This window comes from Mirounga angustirostris, unplaced genomic scaffold, assembly GCF_029215605.1.
Source record: "Mirounga angustirostris isolate CCGP_5_RB_7025 unplaced genomic scaffold, mMirAng1.0.hap1 SCAF_6, whole genome shotgun sequence".
NCBI classification, from domain to species: domain Eukaryota; kingdom Metazoa; phylum Chordata; class Mammalia; order Carnivora; family Phocidae; genus Mirounga; species Mirounga angustirostris.
In genome coordinates this window covers 117942998-117955397 of record NW_026991714.1, presented here as the reverse complement: position 1 = coordinate 117955397, position 12400 = coordinate 117942998, and the positions used below count along the sequence as shown (strand labels likewise).

The window sequence follows — 12400 nt, the reverse complement described above, 5'->3', positions numbered from 1 at the left end:
CAAAAACAGGGAAGACTGAGAAATTATGACAGTTTCTCAGGAGACCAAGGAGACATAACAAATAAATGCAATGTGGTACCTTGGACTGGATCCTAGAACAGAAAAAAGGATATTAAAGGAAAAATTGCATCCAAATAAAGTCTAAAATTTAGTTAATAGTGGGGCACCTGGGTGGCTTAGTCAGTTAAGCATCTGCCTTCAGCTCAGGTCATGATCCCAGGGTACTGGGATTGAGTCCCGCATTGGGCTCCTTGCTCAGCAAAGAGTCTCCTTCTCCCTCTCCCTCATGCACGTTCTCTCTCTCTCTCTCTCTCTCTCTCAAATAAATAAAATCTTTAAAAATAAATGAATAAAATAAAATTTAGTTAATAGTAATATACTAGTGTTGGTTTCTTAGTTTTTATAAATGTACCACAACAATGTAAGATAATAACATTTAGGGAAAGTTAAAACTAGGTGAGAAGTATATGGGAACTCTCTTTACTATGCAACTTTTCTGTAAATCTAAAATTACTCCAAAATAAAAAATTTATTTATAAAAAAAATTACTTGGTAAACAAAGTGCTAAATGGAGTCAATATGTGAGGGTGAAGAGGAATGTAAAAGCATGCTAATATTCTTGTCTGGTTTGGGAGGATGTGGGAGAAGAATGATTTGAATGTGGGTTCATTCTAGATGTTACACACAAAAGTTTAAATACTTCCACTTCAAGTTGTAGTTTCACTACTTTGTAACCTTTGCAAGTTACCCTTTCTAAACTTCAATCATCCCACTTAAAACAACACGAAAACTTGCTCTTCTTAATGTATAATAAACAGGAAATACACCAATAGAAAAAAAAGGCTAAAAGACGATAATAATTCACAATAAAGATATTTAAATAACCAGCCTTACTAAGAATAAATTAAAACAACAATGCAATACTTTTTTGCTGCTGAAAATCAGTTTTTAAAACAGCCATGCAAGTGAGGCTGGTGGGGTGGGAGTTCTTCCATCCATGCTGGTTGTGTAGGAATGCAGGCAAGTTTTCTGGGTCTGGAGTTTTCAAACCGGTTCATCCCTCTGATCCAGTAATCTCCACTCCCAGGAGTCTCTCCTGAGGAAACAGAACCATAGAGCAGCAATACATATAATAATATTGACAACATTGGAAGCAAGTAAAACTCTAGTAATAAAATAATAAATTGAATTATAGTACATATGATGGTGAATATGTAGCAGGAGGAAAATGTTCATGATATGTAGATATATACAGCAGTGTAAATGTAGAGGAAAATACAATGTTTAAAAAGCGGAATTATATATGTGTATTTTCAATGATATTTTAATGCTAATAATAGCTAATTTTTTATCCACCCTTTTCTTTTGTAAGGTACTGTTCTGGTTTTCATACATGTTAACTCATTTAATCCTCCTTACACCTCTGAGGTATATGCTATTATTACCCCTATTTTATAGATGAGGACACAGCCATATGGTGGTTGAGTGCCTGCCCAGACGCACAGCGGGCAAGGATGGGGCCAGGAGCCAGGGCAGTGTGTCTCCATTCTTATCCACTGCACAAACTGCCTCTGTTACCTTAATTCATCCAATAGGGTTCATTCTATGCCAGCCACTATTCACTATTCACTACCCAGCACCTAGAACTGTATAGACATGGTTATTGTTCACAAGAATCTTTATTCTGGTAGGAAGAGACAGAAGATAAAGTCAATTAATAAATACCATACAGATCATTAAAACAGGCTGAGTTGTGAAAAGTGATTAGGTGTTTCTGTGGTGTGTTTAGTCAGAAAGGCCTTTCTGAGATGAGGCTGTTGGAGAGGACATCCAAATAACAGGAAAGAACCTGCTACCTAGTGACTGGGGAAAGGCAGTTCCAGGCAGAAGGAACAGCTAATGGGTTTCCTAAGGTGGCTAGAACACAGTGAGCAACAGGGCACAAAGCTGGGCCAGTCATGTAGAGTTATAAGGAGTTTAAATTTAGGCTCCATGTGATAGAAAACCTTGGGAGGGTTTTGATTCTGTGGAGAACGGATGGTGTGTAGCTCCAGCTGCAAATAGCTAGTTAGGCTTTTGCAGTGCACCAGGGAGGTGACCGTGGCTTGGGTAAGGATGGTAATTGTGGAGAAAGTTTGGGATATGATTTGGCTGACAGAACTTGCTGGTGGATTAGATGTGAGGAATGAAAGACAGGAAGGGCAGAACAAGAGATCAGGGATTCAACTTGAGCATGGTTGTGTATGTTGTGTATTAGACCTCCAAGGGAAGGTGTCAAGTTGCCAAATGGATCTGTGAACCTGGCAGCCTGTGAGGGGCTGGGGGCTGGAGATGTAGGTTACGTGTAGATAGCTGCATCCCCCAGGTGCTTAAGAGAGGGACAGATAAAAATGCAATAAAATATTAACAATTAGGGATTATAGACAGTGGAAATGTGTTGGTTTAAAAATCAAAACTAATGACTCCTTTCCCCAAGTGTGATAATATTTGGAGATTTTTTTTAAAGAAACTAAGTTATAAAGGAAGTCTTGATATTTGTAAAATCAGAATTGTCGTAGGGTAGAAATGTCAGAGTGAGTGTTTTATTTGCGCACGGGGGGTGGGGGGTGAGGAGGAGTGTTTTGTTTTAATACTTTGCACCAGGATTATGTTTTGACTAAGGAGATAAGAAAATTGGAACCTGGTTTTGCCACAGAAATTATGCCCTCTATAAATTTTTTTCATTTGACAAATGTTTATTAAAAGCTTACCATGTGCCTTGCATTGTTCTGGTGCTCTGGATATACAGTGATCAAAATCAACAAAAAGTCCTGCCCTCCAGGAGCTTTACATTCTAGAAGGGGAAAAAGCCCTCCCCTGCAAAAAAAAAAAAAAAAAAAAGGAAAATGCATACCTCTTTTATTAGCTCCAACTTAAGCTGAGTCCTCAGGGCTGCCTTGTTATTCTATTTTTCAGCCAATTCTCCCATTACCTACAGCAGCTTTTTCAGACTCTTCTTCCCACTCCTCTCAAGATTTGCCTCCTCTACAGACCTGTATATTCCCTTCATTCCTGCTATCTGCAGTAATTTCCATGTGGCTGCCTTACAGATCACTCACATTCATTATGCTCAGCACCCAGCTTTGCATCGTTCAGCTCTGGGTCTTTTCCTCAGTGCCCCCACTCTTGGGGGATGGCACTATCACATACCCATTAGTCAGGACAGCAGCCTGCTGTCGCCCTTGGTTGATCCTTCCCTCTCACCCCAACTCCTGCCCATTCAGTCACTTCCTGACTTCTATCAATTCTTTGTCCTCAGTCTTTTTTTTTTTACCCCCATGCAATTTTTTCTTTCCAAATATATCATGATATTCTAAACCACCAGCTTCCCAATCCCAGATTATAACTGTTGCCTCTTAACCAGCCTCTCAGCCTCCCTTCTTGTCCCCTCTTATATCTCTTCTCTATACTCTAGCCAGAGTGATCTTTCAGAAATGTTACCTGATCACATTACTCCTTCTGCCTTGACTCTTCAGAGAATTTCCATTGCTATTAGGATAGAGCCAAAATATGTGACCAGGTATCCCGTTCTCTCTGATGTGGCCCCCTGGGTCTCTTAGACCAGGGGTCATCAGTCTATGACCTGCTGGCCAAACAGCCTACTGCCTAGTTTTCTATGGCCCATGAATGAAGAATGGTTGAAAAATATTTTCAAAATAATTTTCATGGCATATGAAAATTACATGAAATACAAATTTCAGCAGCCATAAAGTTTATTGGAACACAGCATGCTCATTTGATTACCTATTGTCTATGACAGCTTTCACACTACAGTGGCTAAGTTAAATAGTTGTGACAGACTATATGTTCTGCAGAGCCTAAAATATTTACTGCCTATTCTTTTGCAGAAGTTTGCTGAGCTCTGGCCTACATTTGTGGGCACCTCTACTCTGTTTCTAATGTGGTCCCACCATCCTTCACCCACAGTGCTCTCTCTAATCTCGTCTTTGCACAACCTGTTCTTTTGTCTAGAACTTTCCCCCAGCACATCTTTCACTTGACTAACTCCTGCTTATCTCTCAGATCCTAGTTCCAACTTCTTTTCTCAGAGGAGGCTGTCTTAGAACCTTGCACTTTGGATGAAGTAACTCACTCCTTTCTGTCATCCTTCTCATGTCCGCATCCTCATGTCTCTCCTTACCCAATTCCAACTCTATAGTCAGTCATTATCCACAGCCTCCTTGCTATACTCACCTTCATCCCTCACCCCATCCAGTGTTTTCTCTTAGAACCCCAGCCCAGGTGCCTGGGTGGCTCAGATGGTTATGCGTCTGCTTTTGGCTCAGGTCATGATCCCAGGGTCTTGGGATCGAGTCCCGCATCGGGCTCCCTGCTCAGCGGGGAGCCTGCTTCTCCCTCTGCCTCTCTCTCTCTCTCTGTCTCTTATGAATAAATAAATAAAATCTTAAAAAAAAAAAAAAAAAAAAAGAACCCCAGTCTGGTTAAGGGCAACTCTTACCCAGGCCCCTGAGCAGTGGAACAGGGAGGGTAAGAAATACACAGCCCCACTATAGGGCCACTGCTTTAAAAACATGACTACAGACCTCAGGTTCCGCAGCTGCCCTGACATCTGCATCTGACCGTAGTCTGCCCGCTGTCCAACCTGCAAGCCAGCCACACTGTCCTCCAACCCAGCACCCCTCACTACTACTCACTCTCCACAAACCTTGCTTCGTATTTCACTTAGAATAGAGAAGTATTCAGACATTTCATTTCCTTATTCTATCATGAGACCCATCAGCCTCTCCATTCCCAGTGGAGGAACTGCGCACGTCCTTTCATAAGGCCAGCCTGTTCTTTTCTCTTGAACTAGAGCTCATCCCTCGTGCCTAAACAAGGACTCCCCCCCAGCCAGCCATCATGCTCTCCTATCCTAACATTATGCTTCTTCTAGATCATTACCATATGCATACAAAAACACTGTAATAATTATCTTTTAAAAAATATTAATAGCCCTTTCTTGTCCGCAGAACCTCATTCCTCTGCTCTTGCCCTTGTTTTTTCTGCTCTTGACCCACTCATTCCCTTCCTGCCTCATAGCCATCATACATGTTACCCTCTTTGCCTGGAATGATCTCCTTTAGATATTTCACAGCTCACTTCAATATTTCATTAGGGTCCCTGCTCAAACATTATCTCCTCAGACCTCGTATGGCCATTATGTCCAAAATAGGCTTTCTTTCTCTCATGCTCTCCCCTTGTCCTACTACATTTTTCTTCCTAGCATGTATATTACCACCTGAGATATATATTTATTTATTTGCTATTTTTTCATCAAAACAGAGGCTCTGTGATGGCAGAGACTTTGTCATCTCTATCCACTGCTGTGTCCCAGCTCTCAGTACTATGTCTGATGGATTAAAACTCTTGTTAAATGCATGAATAAAATAAAGAAGGTTTATCAGACTTCAACTTTTACTTGATTCTGGGGCTATATATCATCAAAGCCCTGATTTTCTTTTTCTTTCTCTGTTTGGACTTCAGTGGTGACAGTTTCATTTTAAAGCTTGTTTCCCTTGTGGTAGAAAAAGACTGTAGCAGTTCCAAGCTTCACATCTACACCCTACACCAGGAGTTGGCAAACTTATTCTGTAAAGAGCCGCATAGAAAATATTTTGGCTTTGCGGGCCATATAGTTAAATCCCTATTGCAACTACTCAGCTATGCCACTGTACCATGAAATATACATAGACAGGTTATAAACAAATGAGTGTGGCTATATTCCAATAAAATTATTTTCAAAAACAGGCGGCAGGCCAGATTTAGCCTGGAGACTGTAGTTTGCTGACTCCTGCCTTACACCATCCAAAAAAAAGCAAGTGTCTTTTCTAGTCGCTCTCTCAGAGGAATGAAGGGGCTTTGTTTTCCAGAGTTCCCAACGACCCTCCCCTTTTACCATGTTGGCCTGAATTTTGTCTACTTCCCATTAGTGAATCAATTCCTACAATAAGTGGGTGACACTGTGCCACTGGTATAGAGTAATCATGGTCTAATCTAAAGGTACAGGTGGAAGGAGCTTCCCTGAAGCTCATGGGTTACATGGGGCTGGGTAATTACCAGAGCAAAACTGTATACAGTCAGGTAAGGGCCAAGGGTAGGCACCTTATAAGGTCTATGTAGAAGTAATTACAGTGTATTATAGTATGAGTTTGTGCAACAGTTATCCTCCCAGAATGGAATGTAAGCTCCTTGAGCTCAGGCACCATACTGTTTATTAGTAACCTCAGCTTGCACCTTGTACAGGCCTTAAGTTAAATTGAATGTGGCTAGAACCCTTTGCTGATGGGGAGTACTGTATATTTGTTGGTTTTGTAAGGATTTAATCATGTGAATGCTTGTGATCCATTGTCAGTCACATAAATGACAGGAAAAATTATTTGGAAAGTATTTTAATTTTTTTCATTGTTGATTGAAACTTCTTCTAGTTCTTAAGGGATTAAATTGAATTTTTTTTTTTTTAACCAAAGGTTCACAAAAAAGATTCTGGCTTTTGGCGAGATTTTGGCTTTGGAATGACTTGTCAGTATCGATCAGATTTCCTGACCATTGGTAAGTATACCTTACATTGAAGGATAGGGCTGTACATATTTACTGTAGTGCCTTATGGCATTTTTCTCAAAGGTCTCAGAATCGAGTGTTTTCCTATTAAATTATGAATGAAATAGCTAAAAAGAGGTATCTAGAGGTGTGAAAGGCAAAGTAAGTTTATAATTAATGTCTCTAAGTAGCAAAAATGAGATCATAAAGAAAAAAAGTAAAATAGACCATTTACTTGTTTCTTTAAAATCAAAACACTAGTTTTTAAAAAACATCTGTTTGGCTTGTTACCAATTATTTGCAGTTGTTTTGAATACTCTTACGAAAGATCTCTACATAACTTTGGTGTTGTGCTCATGGATTGTTACATCTGGAAATAATGTTAGATTACCTAGTCTAAGGGCTTTTGCATTTTTTTATTTAGAGATGAAACCTCCTTTAATTTTCTATTGAACTGTTATGAAAATACTAGTATTTAAAACAAATGAAATGACAGCTGATCTTTCTACCTCTGGTTGAAGTTGGAGTGGGGGACTTGGAGTCATTGGCTTAGTCATCCACTCCTTGAAACCAGAATGACCCTGAAGAATCAGGTCTAAGCCTCCTGCCCCACTCTAGCTTCAGCCTTACCTAGCAAAAAATACATTTTCAGAGTACAGTTTAAGAAAGCAGGCTGAGGGGCGCCCGGGTGGCTCAGTCAGTTAAGTGGCTGCCTTTGGCTCAGGTCATGATCCCAGGGTCCTGGGATCAAGCCTGTGTTGGGCTCCCTGCTCAGCAGAGAGCCTGCTTCTCCCTCTCCCTCTGCCCCTCCTCCCCACTTGTTCTCTCTCTCTCTTTTAAATAAATAAATAAAATCTTTAAAAAAAAAAAAAGAAAGCAGGCTGAAACCAGATTCTATGTCTCCTGATCAGTCAGTGGCTACATTTCCACAGTATATAAGAATATATTTTATATATTTATGCGTGTGTGTGTGTGTATATACACACACACACACACATACACATCTATATATACACATGCATATATTTGTATATATGTTTTATATTTTATAATTTATTTTATATTTTATATATTTTATATTTTATATATTTTATAAAATATATAAATATATTTTATATTTATAATAGAATATATTTTGTGGCTCAGTCGGTTAAGCGTCTGCCTTCGGCTCAGGTCATGATCCCAGGGTCCTGGGATGGAGTCCCACATCGGGCTCTCTGCTCAGCGGGGAGCCTGCTTCTGCCTGCTTCTCCCTCTGCCTGCCACTCCCCCTGCTTGTGCTCACGCTCTCTGTCAAATAAATAAATAATCTTAAAAAAAAAAAAAAAGAATATATTTTGTGTACTTTTTAGGTCCATCTTACATTCATTTTTATAATCAGCCACTTATTTTGGAAATTCCTCCACCTTGTCTCTTTATCATTGTAACATTTAAATCATGGAAACAGCAAATAGCAATAAAAGGACTATTAAATAAACTAATGCCCTTTTCCCTGATTTCTGGCTTAATAAAACAGCAAGGATACATCACTGCCTTTTAATCTGTGTATTTCTCACTGCTCCTTTCTCATGATTTTCTCCTCATACTCCTATTTGGTATCTGTCAGTATAGCTAATGGTGTCCCACATTTCTCTGAGACTGTTCATTTTTCATTATTTTTTTTCTCTCCATTCTTTGGATTGCATAATTTCAATTGATCTGTCTTCAAGTTTGCTGATTCTTTGTTAGTTCAGATCTACTGTTGAGCTGCTCTAATCAATTTTTCATTTGCATTGTCCTTTTTAACTCCAGAATTTCCATTTGGTTCTTTTTATATATATAATTTCTGTCTCCTCATTAATATTGTCTGTTTGATGAGACATTGTCATCTTGCCTTCTGTTACTTCTTTAAGCATGATTTCTTTTAATTCTTTAAACATATTTATAATGGTTTTGAAAAATTTGTAAAAACTGACATCTGGGCCCTCTCACAGACAGTTTCTGTGGCCTACTTTTTCTGGTATATGGGTCACACTTTTCTGTTTCTTTATATGGCTCATAATTTCTTTCTTGAAAACTGGACATTTTAGGTAATATATTGTGGCAAGTCTGGATATTGATTACCCCCTGACTCCTGGGCTTGTTTTTTGTTCTGTTTTTTGCTTGCTTATTTATTGACTTGGCTTTACTATTTTAGTGAATTTTATCTCCCCATTCCCCAGCAATAGGTCACTCCTTAGGGCATGTGCACAGTCACCCTGGGATGACATGGATTTAGTAGGGCTCTCTTTTAAAAAAAAAATTTGAGAGAAAGAGAGCAGGAGCAGGGGGAGGGGCAGAGGAGAGAAAGAAGCAGACTCCCTGCTGAGCAGGGAGCCCAACTCAGGGATGGATCCCAAGACCCCAGGATCACAACCTGAGCCGAAGTCAGGTGCTCAACCAACTGAGCCACCCAGGCGCCCCTAGTAGGGCTTTTACTGTCTCTGTGCCTCTGTTGGTAACTCCCACCTGTTAGGCTCCACTCATTGCTCTCTTGTTTTTGACAATGCTCTGGGGCATAAATTGCTCCACAGTCTGACCCAATTAAATTGAACCCTATTGCAAGGTAGTTTTTGAGGCACATCTTTGAGTTTTGTTCAGACCTCAGTAAGGTTCTTCTTATCTGTCTCTTTCCCTGTTTCTCTCCAGTAAACTAGCCGGCCTACATTTTAGCTTATTGCTCTAATGGAGTTATCAGCCTTCTCTTAATTGCTTATCACCAAAATCTCCATTATTTTCAAGAGCCCCCTTAGACTTAAATTTCTGTACACTGTTTCAAATAAAGTCAGTTCCTCTGGGAAGAGCTTCAAAGCAGTTTGTTCTTCTGCACTGGCTCCTCCCCTGGGAAGAATCGCTGAGCCTTCTCTGGAGCTGGGGATGGAGATAGTGGCACACTTCTCTCAGAGTAACACCCCTGCATTATGAGTAGGACATGGGGTGGAGGGTCAGGGGTCCCACTCCCTTCTGGGGTGTGTCCTCTACCTTATGACTATGGGCTGGATGAGAAAGGGAGCCCCTGGCCTCTCAGCAGCACTTGTTTGGAATTTGGCCTCTTTCATTTTGGGGCTTCTGTTCCTTTCTTTCCTCTCCTTCTGATATTCCCATTACACATATGTTACACCTTTTGTATACAGTTCTTAGAAATTCTGTTCTGATCTGGCTCCCCCCACCCAAGTCCTCTTTGTTTTTGCCTTTTCAGTTTTGGAAGTTTCTATTGACATGTCCTCAAGCTCAAGAGATTTCTTTCCTCAGCCTATACAAAGGCATTCTTCCTTTGTTACATTGTTTATCTTTAGCATTTCTTTTTTATTCTTTCTTAGAATCTGTCACTCTCTGCTTACATTACCCATCTGTTCTTACTTGTCTACTTTTCTGTTAGAGCCCCTAGCATATCAGTTATAGTCGTTTTAAATTCCCAGGCTGATAATTTCAGTACCCCTGCCATATCTGAGTCTGGTTCTGATGCTCACTCTGTGTCTTCAATCTGTTTTTTGTCTTTTAGTATGCCTCATTTTTTCTTCATAGCTGAATATGATGTATTGGGCAAAGGAAACTGCAGTAAATAAGCCTTTAGTAATCGGTGGTGAGGTGTGGGGAAAGAAGAAGCATTCTGTAGTCCTGTGATTAGGTCTCAGTCCTTTAGTGAGATTATGTATCTGGACCGTTAACTTCACAAGTGTTTCTCAGACACTGCCACCAACTTTAGGTGGGACAGGATGGCTAGAGTGGGCTGGAGTTGGGTATGTCCTTCCCCCAGGTAGGTTTGACTCTAGTAAAATAGTTTCTCCTGAGGGCAGGCCTTCTTAAGAAGAATAAAGTGCGGGCACCTGAGTGGCTCAGTCGGTTAAGCGGCTGCCTTTGGCTCAGGTCATGATCCCAGGGTCCTGGGATCAAGTCCCACATCGGACTCCCTGCTCGGTGGGGAGCCTGCTTCCCCCTCTCTCTCTGCCTACCACTCCCCCTGCTTGTGCTCTCTCTCTTTCTCTGTCAAATGAATAAATTAAACTTTAAAATAAATTAAACTTTAAAAAAAAGAAGAAGAAAGTGCTCTGGCATGTTTCAGAATGATTATGTTCCCACTGCCCCTGCTGAAAGCACTAGGGGATTTTGCTCCAGTCTTCACAGTGAGAACCTGCTAGAGCTCCTAAAGGTAAAACTCACACAATTGTAGGGACCCTCCTATGACTGCCCCTCCCCCAGAGTTTTCAACTCTCAGACTTGGCCCACTAAACCTCTAGCCATTCATCATCTATAGTTCAGATTTTTTTTTCCTACCCCAGTACTGGTTCCCCTAGAGATTTCTAGTGGTGGGTTTCTTTTTTTTTTTATTCTTATGTTAATCCCCATACATCATTAGTTTTAGATGTAGTGTTCCATGATTCATTGTTTGTGCATAACACCCAGTGCTCCATGCAGAATGTGCCCTCCTCAATACCCACCACCAGGCTAACCCATCCTCCCACCCCCTCGCCTCTAGAACCCTCAGTTTGTTTTTCAGAGTCCATCGTCTCTCATAGTTCGTCTACCCCTCTGATTTCCCCCCCTTCATTCTTCCCCTCCTGCTATCTTCTTCTTTTTTTTTTTTTCTTAACATATATTGCATTATTTGTTTCAGAGGTACAGATCTGAGATTCAACAGTCTTGCACAATTCACAGCGCTTACCAGAGCACATACCCTCCCCAGTGTCTATCACCCAGTCACCCCCTCCCTCCCACCCCACCCCCCACTCCAGCAACCCTCAGTTTGTTTCCTGCGATTAAGAATTCCTCATATCAGTGAGATCATATGATACATGTCTTTCTCTGTTTGACTTATTTCGCTCAACATAATACCCTCCAGTTCCATCCACGTTGTTGCAAATGGCAAGATCTCATTCCTTTTGATGGCTGCATAATATTCCATTGTATATATATATCTAGTGTTGGGTTTCTGCTCTAATAGTTGTGATTCTGTGTTCTCTCCAATTTGGAGGTGGCAGTTTGCTCTGTGACCTTATTTCTCTGAGGGAACTGTTTATTTTTCAGTTTGTTTGGTTTTTTACTTGTTGTTAGGATGATATGACTTCTAAGCTCTGTATATGCTGGACCAGAACCTGGAAGTCCCCCATTTATTTTAAGTATCTACACCATCTTTAATATTTGAAGACCTTATGTCTACAAAGAAGAAAAACCAATATGTATTAGACATAGCATTTAGTAAAGCTGTAACTATTTAAGGTAATATTTTTCAGAGATCTCAGGATTGTTGTCATGCTGTGAGTATGAACTAAGTGGCATATAATTATTAGAAGACATAATTTGGAAACCTAGCTCTTAATTGAAGAATTAATTTGTTCTCAGTTTTTAAGAATCTTTGCTGATTCTTCAAAAAATTCCAAATGGTTTGTGTTCTCTATGCTTCTTTAGAAAGTTTGTTGTTAGATGAATGGATAAAGAAGATGTGGTACATATATATACAATGGAATATTATGCAGCCATCAAAAAATGAAATCTTGCCATTTGCAATGACATGGATGGAACTAGAGGGTATTATGCTAAGCGAAATAAGTCAATCAGAGAAAGACAAGTATATGATCTCACTGATATGAGGAATTTGAGAAACAAGACAGAGGATCATTGGGGAAGGGAGGGAAAAATGAAACAAGACTAAACCAGAGAGGGAGACAAACCATAAGAGACTCGATCTCAGGAAACAAACTGAGGTTTGCTGGAGTGGAGGGGGGTGGGAGGGATGGAGTGGCTGGGTGATGGACATTGGGGAGGGTATGTGCTATGGTGAGTGCTGTGAATTGTGTAAGACTGATGA

General features: G+C 40.3%; 1 protein-coding gene across 3 annotated transcripts in view; it reads left to right on the top strand.

Annotated features, from left to right (window-relative positions):
* CSGALNACT2 (chondroitin sulfate N-acetylgalactosaminyltransferase 2) overlaps nt 1-12400 on the top strand; it is a 45698-nt gene that overhangs the window by 30206 nt on the left and 3092 nt on the right. For all 3 annotated transcript variants that reach the window (XM_054508286.2, XM_045878371.3, XM_054508285.2), the window contains one exon: nt 6507-6588. In XM_054508286.2, coding sequence (XP_054364261.1) covers nt 6507-6588 — 82 coding nt within the window. The remainder of the gene's footprint in view (nt 1-6506; nt 6589-12400) is intronic.